At 41.2% G+C, this 20,609-nt stretch overlaps 1 protein-coding gene across 21 annotated transcripts in view; it reads right to left on the bottom strand.

Moving 5' to 3' along the window:
- Nucleotides 1–963: 963 nt before the first annotated feature.
- Nucleotides 964–20,609, bottom strand: part of ARHGEF28 (Rho guanine nucleotide exchange factor 28) — a 122,337-nt gene continuing 102,691 nt past the window's right edge. For 19 of the 21 annotated variants that reach the window (XM_030511919.1, XM_030511920.1, XM_030511901.1 and 16 more), the window contains 2 exons: nucleotides 18,441–18,741; nucleotides 964–2,051 (listed from right to left, as the gene is read on the bottom strand). In XM_030511919.1, coding sequence (XP_030367779.1) covers nucleotides 1,891–2,051; nucleotides 18,441–18,741 — 462 coding nt within the window. In that variant the 3' untranslated portion in view covers nucleotides 964–1,890. The remainder of the gene's footprint in view (nucleotides 2,052–18,440; nucleotides 18,742–20,609) is intronic. The other 2 variants (XM_030511915.1, XM_030511922.1) reach the window with 2 other exon arrangements.

The raw sequence follows: 20,609 nt of genomic DNA, 5'->3' as shown, positions 1-20,609 counted from the left end.
CCTAGGCAATGCACATATCCCAGGACATACTGCATCTCAAGGAACTGGTCTGGCTATACAAAAAATTGCCAAAAAGCTGTCCAGATAGCAACCCTGAACTCACTGCTGACTGGTAAAACAGAGAGGCAGTGGACTGTCCTTATTATAGAACCCTTAGTAAGGCTGGATTCCCATTTTAATTTTAGTCTGTGAAAATAAAGAAGGTAAAACATTTCCAGAAATTCTAAAAAGGTTTTTTCTCTAATAGGGAGACATATTAAAGAAGTGCTGTCAGGTGAACAGGAGTCTTGAAAGCTGGAAATAGCAACTGAAAAATGTATTGGCAGACCAAATCTTTCCCTGATATTTGCACAACATTTAATACCCGATGGGAATTGGGTCCTGCTCATCAAGAAGGTCAGTAGCCTAAGATACCAACTGAACAGCTAGTCTAATAACCCAGAAAGATGCAATTTAGAAAGCTCTGCTTTTTAACATTCCCCAAAAGCACATCAGTCCCTGGAAGAGAACCCTCCACATCAGGAAACCCTTGCTGACAAGCATCTACCATCTAAAACTCTGCTCCCTGCAAAAGATTTGCACAACGCAAGGCTTAGGGTAAAATGGAAAGTACGTGATGCTCGGGGCTTATCCAGACAAACAGGCAGGGGCAATCCTGCGCTCCTCTGCCCGGTGAGCTGCAGATGTGAGGCAGCTCTGGAGCTGTGCATCTGCATCCCCGTGGTGCTGCTGCCAACCTGCCAACCAGGCTAAGCAGCACCTGGACAATACCGAGAGCTGCCTGTGCTTCCTCAAATAGCCATGTCCATGGTTTTGCCAGCCAAGGTGCAGCTTTGGCTGCACTGGACCAAGGCAGGCTCTTGTGCAGCAGGGCAGAGGGCAAACCACGCAAGGAGGGGGTTTTTTGTGTCCCTTCTGTTTTCAAATTTCTTTGGAGGACCTGACAATGAATCAAAGGTACAGTTTTGCAGAAATGCACAGAACATTTATTCGATTTGACAGAAGTGTACAAATATTTCTGAAAGATCAAAAGGCACAGAACTGGTTCTGGTTTCTTACCGCCTAACACGCAGAAAATCCCATGAACCTGAAAGCAGGAAACTAGCTGGCTCCTACATAAGAAAGCAGAGGAGTTGCAAAAAGGTTCAGTTACCTAAAAGCCTACTATTTTCCCCTTTCTTTTTACCAGTGAGGTGTTTTCATCTGGTGAATTTTAATGCATAAGGGCACTTACAGAAATGAGATACACTTATAATACAATAACAAGCTGATTTACGGCATTTTTTCACTGAAACTGGCAGTAGTACCAAAATCATGATAAGCACTGGGACATGAACAAACACAATTATGCAACTATGTTAAGACCATAAAAAACATCCTCTTCTGAACAGTTCCTGAGCCAGGGGATAAGGAAAACAACCCCATAGTTAAGGGTACATAGCACATTTCAGCAAAGACTATAGCCATCATTCTTACATTGCTGTCTTCTCATGTTATGTAACAGCTGTTAGAAGGCTACTCATCCATACTCTGCAATCTCGAATAGCAGGCCCATCTCTCTCAGCTTGCCCTTTTAAAAAGAGGACTCAGGAGAAATTCAGCACCAGCTTTCACAGCTCCTGGCAGCATCTTTACAATTCCAAAATGTTACATCTTCCCTGTTATCCCCTTGCTTCTTGCAAATCATTTGAAATCATGTCATAAATTAAAGATTATAAAACAAAAGCTACAAAATAACTTAATTGTTATATTTGTCATGGGGAAAATCTCACATTGAATATTAAACACTATCCTTAAAGCCATTTGGTCATACAGAGAGCAACTACAGACATTTAGAAAAGCAAACACAGTTGTATTTCCAAAGTGCGACTGAAGTTAGAAAACGAGCCATCAGAGGTACACAATCTTCTCCTCTACTCTGTCTTCATCTTTGTCATCCTGCAAGCTCTCAGGCTGGTGGTTCAGTAGCAGTGCATCTACCCGTGGAGGCTGGATGGATCCTTGGTTTGGAATGCTTGTCTGGCGACCCTGGGTCTGCGATGCATTCAGATCTGTAATGCACAAGGGAAGGACATGTGACAATGCATCTTCCACCATGATATCTGTTCAAGTCTGCCCACTGTCAGCCAAGCGATGATCATTGTCACTACTTTTACAGTAAAAGAAATTTATACTCATACTTCACTAACCAGACACACAATAATGGAAAGGCATAAATGCGATCAGAGTTGGGCTGGACGGAAACATGCAGCACATAATTAGTATCTTTATCAGTAGTAATACAATTGTAAAATTAATACAGTTTCCATCATTACACAGAATCTTACTTGTAAGCCTTCCTTTTATGGATTAAAAAGAATCAACTGAGTAAACCTCGTTAAAAGACTACTTGACTAGCACTTGCAGTCTGTAACTGACGTATAACCAGTCAGCTTTTTCTGCCAAACTTATCTGTGTTTATTTGCACAAACTATCTATCTACTCTATTCTTGTCTCAATCCTTTAGATGTGACGTGGAGATAATACTTGCACCCAAACACTAAGAAATTCTTTCACAAGGATCTTGATCTGTTATCTTTCCAATTTTCTCCTGTAAATGCAGAGAATCAGGTACTTGTTTTCCAGCATTGAGCTCTGAAGGTTTTTGTGATGATAGATGCGCTACTTCAAAAAAAAAAAAAAAAAAAAAAAAGAAATGTATATTTAACCACAGTTGGGTTTTCTCCCTAGTCAGCTCTCTATAACACTTCAAGCCCTCAGGAACTACACCTTAGTAGCTGGCTTTTCTATGCATCCATATTTCTGTGAAGCAATTTTTACCATAAAAACAAGCTGCATAACAAGGGAGCATGTATCCTCGTACCTAGGGATGAGAAAAGTCTGCAATGGACAAGCTGCAATACTTTTCACTGTAATCTTAGCCAAACCAATGACTGCTGCTAGTACATCAGGAGTGTTAAGTTCTCATTCTTCCCACTGCAAAAATGACTCTGAGGAAAAAGGGGAGCTTGGCACTCCTACCACAGCATGGGTAACGCCAGAAACAAGCAAACCCAGCACTGGCTTCCTTTAAGCCTTGGTCATTCATGCAGACCTAAAAAGGCATTTCATTCCTGCTCTGGTCCCTATCCCTTCTCACATGTATGTGCAATGAAAATCTGTTTTAAAGGAGATGTTTGAATTTTTACACACCTTGTCGCTCTAACTGGTGGCAATTTGAATGACACCTGCTCACATTTAGCAATCCCCAGCTCATGTGGCTTTCACCAGTCTTGTTCACCGAGGCAGGAGTTTAAGGAAAAACCAGCTTGCTGGCATCCTGCAAAGCCTACGCTCCCTGGCTGCTCCCCGCTACGGGCTGTGTGTAGTGGTGGGAGATGATTATGCGATGGGCAAGTGGGAACACATCATATTGCTGCTTCTGCTTCCACGTCTTCTCCTCTTTGATATTCACACAGCTTTTGGGGGGAGTAAACAGGCTTTGGGGCTTTAGCTCCCAGTGTAAGCCACGTGCATGTTACATCTGCTGCTGAGACTGTCAGCAGCAGGGGCAATGCATTTATACACAAGCGGTGATTGGTCATAGTGTGATGACACAGGATGTTAAGAAAATTAATCCCAAATTCCCTTTCTTTTACTGTTTTATGCTCATTTAAAGGATCAAGTTTTGGTCTTGGTGAAAATCCAGAGTAAATCTTGAATGCAAGCAAGTTATTTGCAATACACAACACAGCAGGATTTCACTCTCTAACTTACTTAAACAGCACTGCTTTGTTAAAGATGACTTCTGCATTTATTTCTTTTTGATAGCCATATTAGAAAAAGATTACAATTTTAGCAACAGAAGAAACCAGAAATACCCTATGTCTGCTCTTCTTTATGGAAACTGGATACTTCAGTTTTATTTATTTATTTAAAAGAGCCCTACCACTGAAAGGTCCTCAACCTCTAGACACGTATATTTTGGGGTAATTTTACCCACATTAATATTTCTTTTAAGTCCTGTGAGTCTATTTACCTTAACAAAGTTATGTGCATAAGAATACCAGGCAGTAAGCACTTATTTGAAAGATCTGTTTCCAAAGTTTATGAAGTACATAATTGGAGAAGCCTAATTACAAATTTGAAAAAAGCCCAGAAAAGAGAAACACCTTACATGCAGTTATTTTCCACCATCAAAACTAAACAGTAATCGCTCCACCAATTAAAACAGTAGCTGTTTCCAGACCATTTCTCATTAACTGTTACAACTCTATGCAGCAGAGCTGAGCAGTGGAAACTGTCAGCATTCTGGAAAAACAAATCAGATTATGTCACTATACAAATACATGATTAGTTTAGCTGCTTTTATATTTATTTTATTTTATTTTATGGCCAGGTTGGACAGAGCCTTGGGAGACATGTCTAGGGTGAGGCATCCTTGCCCATGGCAGGGGGGATAGAACTAGATGATCCTAAGGTCCTTCCAACCCTAACCATTCTATGATTCTATGAATATGAAATTCTGTTGCATTCGGAGAACCCAAACAGCAGGAGAGCACCGAGGAGGTGAGAGCCCAGTTGCCAACGGGGTGACAAGTGGCTTCACGCACTGAAAGAGTTATGCTTAATCCAACTGAGGAGGGAAGGTGCTGTTTCTGGCTTCAGGTGGCACTCAACATGGGTCTGCCTAATAAAAGCACAATGTGTCCGTGGGGCCATCATACTCAGTGTGCTGGTGGGGAAGGTACCCACTATCTCCCTGCCCGGTGCAATGCTGGAAGCAGCCGAGCCGGGAGACCAGCTGGTATCACAGGCAGCAGAGTGATGTGCCCCAGAGCAGCTGCTTGGGGATGGTGGAAGAACTGCCAGAATTCGTAATAACAGTCTCAGGTGAAGGGAGAGTGTGGAAAGGGGACCAATCCACCAACCAACACTGGTTCTTGTTACACACTGCTTAGAGAGCTGCCAAGAAGCCTTCCCTGGGCTCCCTGGTACAGCACAGGGAAGCCAGCTGCCCTTGGCCCCAAGCACGAGAATGGTGGGAGAAATCCTCCTCTTAAAAAGCTCTCCCAAATCAGGGAAGAAACCTCCAGAACCAATCTGGAAAGCATCAGCTGCTGCCTACTGAAGAACTCTTACAGCTTAGGATGCTCAAACAAAATAAAACAGGATAGGAAACAAACCAATTGTCCCTGCAGACAGCAAAGCACAGGACTGGCAAAGTGGGCTGATACTGGAAAGCAATGACTGAGAAGCTCTCCATGCTCCCCAGGTAGCTGGAGCACCCACGGGAACCTCCCCAGCTCCTCTCCAGTCCTGTTCTCTGCTCTGCTATGGCTGACACTTAGAACTTGATATGGATCAAGAGCCAGGTAAAAAAGGACCATGGACCTTCACTCTAACTGTAACTCACCTGCCAGCATTAGCCACAAAATCATTTTTGTATTATTCCCTTTCTTTGAATCCAGCATGTACTTGTCTTTTCTTCTGCTTCCTTCCAACCTGACCAGTGATGCTTTGGCACGCTGTGTTCAGCTCAACAGCGCGCCCACCAGACCAGCACCCACATCACCAGCACTCAGCAAAAGTGCTCCACTGCCCCTGCCCACACCCCTCTGCTTGGGCTGTCTTGCTCCTGTACCCCTTGCACAAAAAGGGCAAGCGAAGGTGAATTTACCTAGCCACAGCCTTCCTCCTGACAATTTACATCTAAGGAATACAATTTTTTTTTTTTTTTCATATTTATATAAGTGCAGAAACTATTCCCAGATTTACAAAGCTTTAACAAAGCTGAGCTGTAGCTCAGACCTTTCTGCAAGGTCTTCTGTGAGACTCCCAGCCCCTCTCCCTCCCACTTCTGCAGCAGCCAAGGGCTGTGGGCTTCTCACAGCACCCCAGCCCCTGGAGCTCATGTGCAAACTGAAACACCCTTTAGTTGCTTCTCAGGTGTGCAGAATGTCTTTCTCCTATAACATTCCAGGCAACTCTTTCCTAAAGAGCCAGAGCCAATCTGCATCTGTACCATGTGTGCAGAACACCACACCAGAAAAATCCACTTTTAATGTTGGGCTGGTCAAACTCCCCAGCCAAGAGGGATGTGGTTGAGGCTGCAGACTAAGTACGAGGTGATCTGTGACAGCGCTTCAACATTTTGGGGCCATGTAGCCAGTTCAGGACAGCAATGCCACATCGCAACACAAAATAAGTCCAGCTTTTTCTCGTTTTTACCTCAGCTGAGACCACTTAATTAGAGAAAGAAAACCTGGGCATTCTCTTTTGTCTCACCCACCAATTTTCTCAAAAGGAGTTAGAGAGGCTGTTTCTAACAAATTCTGGGCTAATAAATCACGAATTGTGTCATGCACATGGACACATACTGCCAAGTCCAACATTAAAAACAAATCCAATTTTTCCCCCATTTTTCATGAGTTTAGCTCCAGCACCATGAGCATGGGAATCAGGAAACTGCAGAGAGACACTCTACTCCCCCAGAATAAAAATACTTTCCTAGGTAACCTAAATACAAGATTAATGGCAGACTGCATGCCTGCAGCGCATGGGGTCAGCTTTCACAGGAGTCTTTGAGGGGACCTCAGTTCTCCAAATGGGGTCTGGGTCCAAACTCAGAGAGTTTTCAGCTCCTGGCTGAAAACATGCTAATGTTGTAATGAAAAGGAAAAATGTGGCATTCCACATCCTAACTACCATACCCTACCCATCCTGTAGCACGAAGAGACGGTATTAGTGGCATCACATAAACTGCTGGGAAGGTGAAGGACAAAGCAATGGCATTTGCAGGAATCCAAGATCAACACATACCAAAACAAACACAGCCCCTGCACCGGGAGAGTGAGGGGGGATACAAAAGCCAAGTAAACAACTCATTAGTCACACTGATTCTCACCTTCTGTCTGTTGTCATAGGATGTAAGCACTTCCACATCAAATAAATGCCACAGATTTTCTCCTTCACCCCTCCTCTCCCTCCCCATGGGATCAGAGCTCTTCAGGTAAGCCTGGAGTGCCCACAGTGATGCTTTTGGGCAGGGAAGGAAGACATTATCAAGGCATTAGGAAACACTCCAGGCAAAAAAACCCCAGAACCTCCCAAGTTTCTGTGGTTTTAGTAGAAAGTTCTCAGCTGTTCTCCTTCAGCTCTGACCCTAATTTCACAGCATCACAGGATAATTCAAGTTGGAAGGGATCTTAGGAGGCTCCTGGTTCAAAATCTTCCTCAAAAAAAAAAACAAAACAAAAACACCAAAACAAAAAAACACCAAACCAAAAAGGGGAGGTTTGGGGAAAACTTATCATATGGATTCATGGATTTTGCAGAAACTGCGTATACACACTGAATTAATTTGCTGTGACTTTCAGGTATCTGTGTCACATGTTGGTCCTCTTTATAAAATAAAATTTCATTAAATGAAGAGAGATGCCATTTTTAGCAACAAATATGTTAAAGATGTCAAAACCATTACTCCTTTGACAAGAAGATACAGAGTTAGGTTTCTGTTTTACCATTTATTTATAACTGGTACCAGTTTCTATACCAAGCTCATCTGGACTGACAGCTGACACATCAACTTCAGGCTAAAGCTATTTGAAATGGCAGAGCTGCTGCATTTAATCCCCCAACTCACACTCATGCATAATGCAAAGCACAAGCAGATACCTAAAAACTGATGTTAAGTCTACCGAGTCTGGGATATTCAAAGGAATCCAAGGGTAACAGGATCTCATTTGCCATTACAGTTCAATAGCAAATGGCAGCCTAACTCCCATGAGCTCCCCTGAAATTCCCAAGCAGCAAATCCCACCACACCTCTTTGTCTTTAATGATGCTCCCAGCAGTTTTCATGCAGGTTCATTAGTGACAGTGATTCCCCAGGGAAGTCCAGGCACCTCAGCCTCTCTCTCTTTGCTCCTGGTTAAAGGCAGTATGACTGCTTTTGATAGTTTTTAGTGCTACTAAGACTTTACCAATTTGCGATGGTTCAGTTGTTTATAGAGCTGATGGTTGGCAGGAGACAGGGAACACCATGCGGCAGCACCAAGGCCCTTCGCCCTGAACAACCACACCACTGCTGCTGCTGCATGGGTTCAGACCACCTGGTACAGAAACAGTGTCCACACGCTTTGAGGATCTCAGGACAATTCCCAGCAGTTTCACTGGGAGATCTCAGACACCATCAAGACACCAGGCCACTGCACCTCAGTAAATCTGACTTCACAGCAGGAATTAAACTTGGTACTGGGAAAAATATTCTAACCCTGAAGCTGTCAAGGAAAGAGGAAGCCTAATCCATTTCCCAGCTGACTGAATAAGGCAGGAAATCAATCTAGGAATTTTAATGGTATTTACTTTTAACCAGCACAAGCCTGTGAAAAAGCAGCAGCTGCATTTCTTAGGCCAACAAACACCTTCATGAATAAGAGGTCTTTTCACAAAAAGCAGGTAAGCAATTCGACTGTAATAGATCCTACGTTAATTAGCCTCCTCAGCTTTTGGAGCATTTTTTGTGACAGAACAGAGAACAGAAAGAAGTCAAAGTCTATGATGAATAAGGTCAGCAACATAACGTCTTCAAGTCTGTACTTCAGATTTTTGACCATGGTAAAATTGGAAATACCATTATTCTGCATGTATCTGTTCTTTGTTTAGTTGCTGACTTAGGTAAAACAATGAATTTTCAGGTTTCATCTCACAATTCTTTAGAGAAAGTTTGGTCTAGAGAATTTGGACCAAGTTCTTGGCTAAGACAAAACGTACATTTAATTCACCAAAACTATTTTATCATAAAGCTCAATAATGGTTCCAACTCATTTATTTGATACTTGTCTTAAAGTTCCAGGTTTAGGAGTCATGAGATGATGCAGCCATCTTTTATTAAAGCAAAGTAAACACACAATATTCTAACACTAGTGTTATCAAAGAAAAGGTTATAAAAACATCTCAAGCTCAGTCACTGACAGTGTAACATCAAGTTCATAGCATGCCACTAGGTTGAAAAAATTTAAAATTTTAACCTACTTACATGGATATGTTATCAGTTGTGTTGGCTTTAAAGCACACAGCTTCTAAGCTATTTTTGGCATGCTGGTTTTTAATACATATTAATGAGACTTGAAAATAGGTCTGACTTGAAGTCATAACTTGTCTGTGCATTGAATACCCACAGTCTCACCTTGGCAGGGCATACTGCCTGCCAGCTGTCTGCTTCTGCTTAATTTATTTAGGTATAAATTCCCTATTAAACTGTCTTTGTGCTAAGCTTTGAAGCTTTAGATGGCCAATTACAGACACACACATGGTCCAACAGGTATTCTGCTAACAATGAACACATGTTTTATTGACCTACTTCTTTTCCAGCTCATTAAACACAGCTGCACTCAAATGATCAAGAGAAAATAACCATAAAACCCCAAGAACACCCTTCCTACAAAGGATCACAAGGAACATGACCAGCTGCCAGCACGGAGCCACTGCTCCACCCAGGGCAGTGGTGCAGGGCACTTCTCCAGGGGCCAGGGTGAATGTCTGTCCACTGACAACAGCAGTGGGGAAGCAGTGGGGAAACTCCTGCAGCCTCTTTGTTTGGGTGTCTAATGTGGGTGTATCTCAAGTGGGCTGCAACTGTTCCCCCCCAGCCCACAATGTGGCGGAAAGAAGGTATTTGGCCAGTACGCTGAAGTCAAAACAAACTGCAGTCAGTGGGTAACGCTACTGCTTGAATGTTTGCTGGAGAAACGGAAATCCCATAAAGTTACAGACCCAAACAGCACTTCCAAAGACTTGGCAGGCAATGAAACAAGCCCCCCTTTCTGCTACCAGCCAGCACATCCTCATACCTCCCTTACCCACTGTCTCCATTTGCACTCCACAGGTGAAATACTGCCCTGAAGATTCCTCTCCTTCCCTCCCAAAGAGAGAAACAGTTAGCATTAACCATGAAAAAACAGTGTCTCTGGCACATGAATTCATTCCCTTTGAAACAAAAGGCGACATTTACACATCAAAACTATTCTTTTGAGCTCTCTGTTACCACAGACAGACATTATTGTGCTGATTAACTTTGCTTCGTATTTTATGGATGGGTTTGGGTTGGTTTTTTTTTTAAATACACTTCTGCTTTGAAATAAACATTAAACCAGAGACCTTGGCAAACAATAGGCTTAATCCCCAGCTCTTGGCCAGTCTTCCAGGTGCAACACAAAAGAGCATGCTCTGGACTTTGCCAAACATTTTCTTGAGTAGCAGAAAGACACAACTCTGTTACAAAAGCCAAAACAGGAAGGTCATTTACAAAACACTCTCAAGCCTCCTCCAAAGCACCTTGGTTTTATATGGTAGTTTCTCGACAATGGACCAGATCCATCACTTCTTACTCATAAAAGCTGACGAGATCGAAACTCAAAGCAAATAGCAGAGAAATACTAAGGCAACAGAATTGCTACGGAAACAAAAAATAAGGCAAAGCACCTGTTTCAAATCAATGACATGCTAATCTTGCCCTTTAATAGAAGCTGCTGCTTGTTGATTAATGCAGAGAAAAATATGGGCATTAAGGTAAGAGTGAACATCTGAAAGAAGCCTCTTATCGAATAGTCAGAGATACTTGTTCTCCCCAAGCTCAAAACAGGGAAGTACTTTATAATTTTTGACTGCAATTTGAGTATTAGCACAAACATTTTTAACTGTTTTTAGTCAGGTTGTCAGGAAGTATATGCACTGATGTTTTCATCTTGCAGTCATTCGAAAAAAAAAAAGAAAAAAAACCCAGAAAAAATTAAGAATTTCCACGTTTACCAAGTTTTGCATTGTAAGCATGGGAAGTTTCAGGGTGTGACTGAATATTTTGAAATGGGTGCCCTTTTTAATTGTATGCTAAATGCTTTGTGAACATATAACTGCTGTGAAAATGATGTGCAGAAAAGCTAATGGGAAAACTGTACATCAAAGCCAGAAAAAAGCACAATTATCAAAGCAGCATGTGCCTCTGCTGCTTCAGCCAAGTGTTTTCCTGGAATGCATGGAACATAGTTGGATGTACTTTCCTTTCTTCTGTTCTCATTTGTCTCCACTATGGCAACACTGGTCTTACTCTTCAGCGTGAATTCACCACCACCTCCTTCTGTAGACCTTGGCTCTGCTTTGTTCTCATTCCCACGAGTCTGACCTCCTTGATCCATGTGCTGCAGCTCTGCAGCAGTTCCCGTCCCACCACTCCACACAGCAGGCCACAGCAGAAGAAAACAAACGCAATGCTATGTTTTAAAACACCTTCCTGCAACATTTTCATCCTCAGTGCAAAATTGACTGTGTTTAACACAGAAGCCTTTCTTAGGCAATCTTCCTCTTCCCATTGCCACTATGCTGTAATGGCAAGTTCCTCTGCACAGGTAATAGCTTCTCTTCAGTTCTTGCTGTCATCAACAACTATCCTGCAATTCTCAACCTCAATTAAAAAAATCTCTTTTCATCCTTACCAAATATACTAGTTTCCCTATCTGTCGTGCATTCTTTAAGGCAGAATATATTCAATGACTTTTAAAGGCACACAGGTTTCTTAGATTTTTCTATGGTAGACCCTAAACAAATACAGTCAAATCACATTTATTTTTGTATCATTTATGTTGCAGCTCTAGATCAAACTTCCAAGGGACACTCAAGGAATCTCAGCAGGTGACTGCTGTAAGTATTCCTATTTGATTAAACCAAAACCAACTTCCAAACCAGCACCAAGGCTCCTCCCCTCTACTGCCCTGCTAAAATTTACACCCAAAGGAAAGTTTTCTATAGCATCTGAGAATGCAGAACAAGATACTCCATGAAATCTCCTCCAGCAGTTTGGCTACAGCCAGTATAATTTATGTGGAAGGCAATCAGGTGCTCCTGTGATGAATGCCAGTAAAAGACAGACAATCTTCCCCGGTTTTTCAATAAATATTTAACAGCAGATGCTGTTGAGGAGGTTTCATATTACTAAGACTTCATTACTTTTACACAACATGCTACAGGCCGTTTCCTGGAATATGTAAAGTATTATACTAAATAATTAAAATAAGATTGTACTTCAAAAACTAAGTCAGACAGATACACTTGGTGATTCAGCTACATGATTTTACAGGGTGTGTTTGCATACTCAGTATCTTGCAAAATTTGATCATCCATAAACAGCTTCTCCCAGCCATTAGAATGCATTATTTATTCACACTTGTGCATCTATTTCAGGCTCTAATTCCATTACAAAACATATTCAAAACATTTTTTATGTACTAAAGCAGGGCACGCAACCAGGTCTCCACCCACAGATCACATTACCTTAGGAAAACATGGACCTCACAAGGTATCTTCCTGATATCAAACAATTAGCAAGACTCTTGTTTTGTGACTGCTTTTCCCGAGAGATCACCAGCTTCCCTGCACACCCACTGCCAAAGTCACCGCTCTGCACAACCCTGAGCTGGAGCTGCTTCACTACAAACAAAAGTCATCTGGCAAAGGACCCCCTGTCCAGGCTCTTCTGCTTTAAAACCTGCTCCTTTTCTTCCTTCTACTTCCCTGAAACCTGAATCTATTGGAACAACATTACCCAAGTAAAGTATAAACCTGCATGTAAGAGATAGTGTCCAAACAATTCCAGTTTCTTTGCTGCCAGTAATTCCACTGACTTCAAAAACCACTGCACCGAAGTTGCTGGAACTGTAAATATGAGGAAAATAAGAAAGGTTTGTCCATCATCCTGTTGTTGTTTAAGAAGGCTGCAGGCAATGAAAGCCTGAGTGTGGTGGACAGATTTACACCAACACCAGTGATACCTCAAAAGACAGCGATGGACAATCTCTTCACCACCTTAAAAATGTGCACTATTTTAAACTTCCCTCCTCATGAATAAGCTCTAAATGAGAAGATTTTAGAAAGAATAAAATCAGCACAGGAAATTCTGTACTTAGCATACAGAATAAAACTAGAACCTCATTAACTGCCTTAATTAAAAGGTTATGCAATACTGCTGCATCTACTGTGGTTATATTCAGAAACGACAAAAAGTATTTTGAGATGGGAAAATTAGTAACAGGCTACAAAATCCTAGTGCTGCAGAGCTGAAAAGCAACTGTTACTTGAAATACACTAATTGCAGATGACATATAATGACATATTTTTCACTTCAGTATCACACTGCCATGTGATTTAATCCCCTTTGCCATCTGCTTTAAACAAATGGCAGTGTTATTTCCAATAGGAAAAAAGTACTTCCCCTGTGATTCACTTCCACCAAGTATCCCACAAACACTGTCTTATGGCAGATCACAAAACTTGGTGTTCTGTGGTATGGAGAGGAGGCAAATTTGGTGTTACCTGTTGCAGAGTTAAAAGTAAGATCTTACTAGTTATAATAAATCCTGGGAGATGCAAGTGCTGATGTTACTCAACTTCATATTCTTTCCATTTAATTTTATTTTCACTGTAACTTATGCCGATCACTGAATGGGCTCTATGCTCACCTGCGCAGCCATCCATGCTAAGAATAGAAGGGATATGTTGAATATAGAAAGGGCAATTCAGAATTAATTGCATGTTCTCAAGTTGGCATCTACTCAATTAAAAAAGACAAAAAGTTTAAAGTAGCTCAAAAATACACATCTGCCCAGGACTTACAAAGCAGGAGCTCCCTGGTCCTGTCATTCTTTACTTCTAAAAGGCTTCTGTCCGACCCTCTTCTCAAGTGAAACAACAACAAAGAATTTGATCACTGTGCAGGGCAAATAGTGAAAAAGCGGCACTATTAAAAATATTGTGAAACACATCAAAAAACCTCAGAACAGGCAGAAAAGCATCTTCACATTCCATTCCACAGGTGGTAAGGGCTTGGCCTGTCAGTGGCTATGAAAGATGCTGTTTGAACAGCGTGAAGTGTGTGCTGTATGAGGCACAATTACGTTCCAGCTCAGATGTGTGGGTCGGATGTACTCAGGAGTAGTTCATACAGCAGCAATAGTACAGAAATTAACTCACAACAGTCACATATGTAGAACTCTGATGACTTCTTTTTGTGGGAGCTAGTCATTATTTAACAGGTTCCAACTGATGAAAGTAATCTTATTCAAGAAAGTCCTTAACATGGAATCCCATTATCCATCTCCAGTGCTGGCAGCAGTAGCTACGCTTATTTGAATAAGGCCTTGAGTTACTGAGCTTCAACCCTTGCCAAAATCCTTGCTGATTTAGAACCACAGGGAAACAGCTTGTACATCTTCAGATGGTTTTTAACACTGTAGTGCAACGCATATTTCACCTATTTTTATCACACCTGCATCAGCTTTACATTGTATACCTCTTCTGACTACAACAAAATCATCCTACACAAATAGGAGTAAAAAGGTCAGGCCCCTACAGCACCATCCTCAACCTCCCTGATGCAAACATATGCAAGTACTTTTATACTATGTCATTAGGCCATAACCAATGTTAAGGTAGCCAAAAACTAGCCCGTTGTGCTAAACCTCATCTCAATTACCAATGGGAAAATAAAACAAATTAATCTCATCTACAGTTTTAAGCACAGGTTCAATAGAGCAATCACCATTAGCACAATCTGCCTGAAGGAATAGGAAGGAAATTTCTTATAAAGTGAAAAAAAAAAATGGAGTTACAGGATACTACACATTGTTTCTGGGGGTTTTGCTTTTTCTATTGCAAATCAAATATTTTACATCTCTAGAAACCACTTCCTTTGATGAAAACCACTACAAATTGATTATTTTGCCAAAATCAAACTATCTCATTTGCATATATACATGTATGTACAAATTTCTGTCCTTTAAGAAAGATTATAATCACATTAGTCAAATTGAACCCTATTTCTGCTCCCTGGTTTTGCATCTGGCTGTTTATGAAGATCACAGGTTTTTCTATGTTCCCCACACACATTTAAACTGTTTGGTTTTTTTTTCACTACATCATGCATAAGGATCCTTCACGCTAAGACTCCAAACCTCTGCAGGGAAAAAAACTCCCACAATCAAGTTTCAGTGCAGTTTTCCAGAACTATCACTTTTCAACTCTACTCCTGGAGCTGCAACATCTGAATAAAAAAAAATAAACAAATGAAAGGCAGTAGCAGCAAACAATACCATTCACTTCAAAGCTTAAAAGAATTAAAATTGCACTGATTCCTGAAATCAAAGAGGTGAATCCATAGGTAAATCCTTAGGCATCACTTCGGCTAGTAAACCTGACATGTCAATTAAATGCAAGAGTAATTTATTCAATTCTCAGACTAGTCTGACACAAAACCTATACTTCCCCTGATTCCTAATTAGCCAAAGTACTTGTCTTCTTTCATGCAGATAATTTCATAATCATTAGTGTAAAGCACTAACACATTTTTCTTTCAATCATATTTTCCTCGTGTTGACTGACACACCTTTTCTAAGTGAGTGTACTCATGCCAGTTTCAGCTTTGTGGGAACTTGCCCCAAGGTCTTTAGTAAAGTTCCCTCCCATACACATAAAACAATGATATATAATCATGATGCTAGCTATGTGAAGAGACATATGTCTTACCTTAGAAAATATGAATGGAAAATTATGCAGTGGAGGAATGCAGCAGTTTCCATTTTTGTATATTTATGAAGCTTAATTGCATAGTACTTAACATACAGTAGAATGCAGTATGATTAACTCCTCGACAACAAGTTCAGGTGATGCTTCTCATTAAATAATTTAGGGTTTTTTTGACAGACCAGACTTCTTACAGGATGCCTAATAATTCTAGGAAAATAAATCAAACCTAAGAAATACCTTCTGTGTACACACGAAGCTTAATACATGCAAGATCTGGCCATGTATGTATCTGGTACGTGGCTACTTCCAGTAAACCATAATCAGTGTTGTTTCTTAGTTCTATTTTGACTTCCATTTAGAAACTTTTTTTGAAAGATTATTATGAGACTTTATACATAGATCTGGTTGAAAAATGGAGCAAAATGTAATGAAACATTAAATATTAGAAGTTTCAGCTAACTTTAAAATTCTTTCTAGTCTTTCTCTCATTGCATCTCTGTTGGTTTACCTCCACACTGATTGGAACTCACTATATCCTACAGAAGCGTCAGGAAATCGAGGAACAAGGAAAAAGCATGGCAAAAAAAAAAAAAAAACCAAAACAAACAAACAAACAAAAAAAACCCCTCAAAAACCAAAATCGAAATCAGCTCCCTTGTATGAAATGTTCATATGGCTCAATTTGATTCACATTGTTTAGGAACAAATGATTTACTTAATTTCCATGTGCAGAGACATTTGCTGGGGCTTCTGATGCCATCTGTCTTTCAGGGGGAAGTTTAGCGTTCTTCTCATTCCCTGTTCCCAGTACAGTGGCTCCTGATGCATGACAGAAGCAAGTCTGAGTCGTGCAAACTCATGCACTGCATGATCAGAGCATAAAATATTTGTCACCCTTCAAATCACAAATGGGACTGTGGAATGTGACGGCACATCTCTTCTGGGGGAGGCTCCCAGCCCCGCCTGCTCTAGCAATATGCTGGGGAGCTTCACAGCACCATCTGCACCATCAGGATTCTGCAAGGACTTGCAGCACCGCTTTGCCAAAGGTACCTTGTGACTCAATCAAGGCAGATTTTACAGACATTACTTAGCCAGAGAGACTTATACTTGCCTGTTACTCTACCTCTTGGGCAGGCTTTATAAGAGGGCTCGTCCCCAGGCTGCTGGGACTGCAGCATTGCCCTGTTACCAAGATGAGGATGTCTACACAAGGTGCAGTGACAACAGCTGAACACAAAGCTGGCCCATTATAGGTGAAAGGCATCTTTACACAGAGAAGCTCCACAAGCTTATCTTGGAATCAGTGCAATTAAACTGGTACAAGCCAGTTTAATTAAACCAGATGCTCTTATGTGGGCTCAACAGAAAGTATCCTGGTTAGCTTGCATCTGAACTTTTGCCAGTGCACGCTAATTCGCTTTTGAGAGGTTTAAACCCACATATGTGTTTCTTTTCAAATTTGCACTAGCTTAGCTAACCTATTACTAAGATGAGAACTTCAGTCAAACTAGAACAAGTTTCACCAGGCTAATTATTTAGTCTTTTTTGGTTTTTTAAGAAATATTAATCTCTTTCATTAATCAGCTTGTTTTGCTGATTGTGGTGATGAGACTAGCCTGCCCTACCTTTGATTATAAAACGTTATTTTGGCAATCCACATACCAAGGACTACTAAGGCTGTAGTGGATGCCTGCTTAATACGTTACAAGGAGTACAAAGGAGCAAGTTCCTTAATCAGGGACTTCATTTGAACAACTTCAAGATCTGACCTAAGACAATGAAACAAACATTGTACCTGTTTATGTTTTCAACTCCTGATCCTGCTGCCCACTGGTCTTTGCCGTGACCTGACTTTCCTACAACTGGTGTGAAGACAGAAGTTAACCTGCAGTGCCAGCTGCAGAAAAATGGGAGCTCAGGCACTGCTGCAGTGTTGACTTGCCATGCCTCACCTGAATTTCACAGCTGTGCAGAAAAACCCCACCAGATTGCTTACTCTGTTAAACCAGAAGTACCCCATTGTCCCCTAAGACTTTTTAGCTGCTGTGTTTTTACATTCTGCTCTACAACTCACAGTAAGAAAAGAATGAAGACACCAAGTAAGATCAAAGCTAGCATTGTGTAACATGAGAAATAAACCCCAGATAGCCTAGAGTTTATCACTAGAGTGTTTTTCAGTCCTACAGGGAATTTTCAGTGCAATGCAGTGCTTACATAGGTGGACTCTTCCACTCATTTCGGTAGCCATCATCAGTAACTGCCATGCAATCTACTATCTTTGGGAGTTCCAGTAAAATATAAGAATAACAAAAGGTAATGCAGTACAAGCTATTTTACTAACATGGAAACTTACTCTCAAAGATTATATTATCCCTGATGTAAATTTCTTTCCATAACTACAGGGTCTTTCAAGATACTCTCATTTCATTCTAAATGAAATGAGAAAGAAGGTGGTTTACTACTGATTATCATTTTAAGATGGTAAATCAAAAGCTATTCTAACTAGAAATCATTGAGTAATGGATGCATGTTCTAAAACAGCACTTGAACAATAAAATGCACTTGTAACAGCAAGAGTGACTTTAGCTTGGGGAAAAAAAAAGTCAAAAAGCATTGGGAAAGGATTTGAAGAGAACAACATTCTCAGTACCATTATGCAGACACAAACACGGGTTTGTGATTTCTCTCTTTTTCCCAAGTTTTCTGTATTTCTGTTCTGCTCATTTCCTCACCTACGCTTAACAAATATGCAAAGAAGCATGAAGGTTTTTTAGCAAAATCTATTGCTTCTACCACTACCCAGCTGGTTTTGTTCCTAGGACTATACATTCTAAGAAGTGGTAAACTGCTCATATTATCTGTTAATTAAATAAAGCGTTAATTACCATTATTAAAGGCATCCTTGTTGCTTTTGCAGGAAAATGACATCTGCTGGTAAGAACCAGTGGATTTCCACAGTGCGCTGCTTAATGTTGGCTGACAAGAAGTGTCCATTTTGAGGTCCACCTGATTTTCACTAGTCCATGCTATATGAGAATTTGAGATGTTCAGCCCATACACACCATCCTCACAAATGAGAGAAGAATCTGATCCGTTGAGACTGCTTAGAGACACACATACTACAGCTTCATTTAAGTACAACATAGTTTTGTCCTGTAAGCTGTCCGATTTATTATTTTCCATTATCTGCAGAAGGGGAAAAAAACCCAGAGAACAGCATTTTCACCTTTGTCCAGCACCAGAATCATAGAATCACAGAATATCTCAAGTTGGAAGGGACCCATAAGGATCATTGAGTCCAACTCCCTGCTGCCCACAGGACTACCTAAAACTAAACCATACGGTTAAGAGCATCACCCTATAGAATCCTTATACCAGGACGAATAAAATTAACTGCTAGACAGATGGGCATTTAAAGCAAACAGTCACATAATTTCCCAGAAGTTAACCTCAAAACATGTTAAATTGGATGTGTGTTCAGGAATAAACAGCAATAACCTACTACATTTTGCCTTAACTCCCCTCAAAACATAGGCACTCAGTAATAATTGTGAAATAGCAAATAAAGAGCTGCTACCTAGGATGCACTGAGCTCTGCTGTTTAAAAATATTAACCTTTCAGAGGGTTAATATTTTGCCTCATGGCTGAATGAGGCACCACTTCACATATGTAAATCTGTGTACACTGCAATCCAAAAATAACACCGTACCTCACGTAGACAGGTAATCATAGAGAAGAGGACTGCAGCACTGAAGCTGGCGATGGCAAACAGCATTCAGTAAGCGGCCGTGGCTCCCAGGGGCTGAAAATGCGACTCCTGCAAAGACTCCCTGCCTGCAGGTGTTTATCAAGGCCGAGCTCACAAAAAAGCTGGAATAGCAGTGTGAGTTCCTGCAATGTTTGGCCTTTCAAAACTAGCGAGGTTCAGCGCAATGGCATAAACACTGGGCTGGAAATACTGCCTGACTTGCAACCACTCAGCCAGCTCTGCTGCTGCAGGGAGCATGATAGTGGAAAACACAGGACAAAGGCCTGGAATGTATCTAAAGCCATGTAGTTTACTTGAAATAAAAATACAAGTAGTCTAACACATGAAATATCAGATTAAGAACTACTACTCTTTGACACTCAACATTTCATTACTTTGCCTCTTCACCTCTGTGATCCTGGATATCCCTGCATCAGGCTATCATCCCTCAACTTAATCTCCTCAAAAGATTTCGAAAGTTCCATCCATGAAAAGTTCGGTTTTGGTTTTATAATCCACTTCTTAAGCACAGCCTAAAAACTCAAAATTGTACCGCAAGCTATATACTAGTAAGAAGTGGCTTCGTTGTTTGGGCTGGGCAAGCATATACAGAAGTCATGTTCACACAGTGCTCACAAAAGCTGGATGAAAAGGGGGAGGTCAGAGGCCAATCCTTCACCCCCTCATGCAGGCACAGCCTTAAATGCTGAACAGTCACTGCCCACTATGCGTCAGTTGCCAGCTGAAAAACTCGGGAGGTAATGGCCTGAAGAAAGGCTTTACAGATTTTCTTGTGAAAATGAAAACCTGGGGAAAAAAACCAAATCTGTTTGGGTCAGAGAGCTTTCAATATATGCAAAAGCCAGGCTAAATATTTTGATTTTCAGGTGCTTTAGAGAACAGTAATGGAAATCATGACCTTACCCACCAAGACAGGGACTAGAGGCCAGGCTCCACCTGGCAGCTGAGCACTCAGACATCTGAGTTCAGAGGCAGCCTCTATCCTTCACCCTCAACAAAAACTTAGTAATTTTTAGTATTAAATGCTTAAGCAGCTTCAGAGCTACTTTAAATTCCATCTCCTAATAGTAACCATCTCCAAGGAATAATACTGTCAGGGGTGGAGCCACACACCAACCTCTTCCCCTTAAGGGCTGCTTGTTTCAGGGGAGCAGGAGAGCAGGGCCTGACACATGGGGTTCATGGGAGCCTTGCGTTTCCCACTCCTGAGGCAGTCACTTTTTCTCACTGGAGTCAGTGCTGTTGTCCAGGAACAAGGACAGCAGCCAAAGACTTCACTAAAAG

This window comes from Strigops habroptila, chromosome Z, assembly GCF_004027225.2.
Source record: "Strigops habroptila isolate Jane chromosome Z, bStrHab1.2.pri, whole genome shotgun sequence".
Taxonomy (NCBI): domain Eukaryota; kingdom Metazoa; phylum Chordata; class Aves; order Psittaciformes; family Psittacidae; genus Strigops; species Strigops habroptila.
Note: the sequence above shows the minus strand (reverse complement) of the source record. Positions and strands in the feature narration are given on the sequence as shown.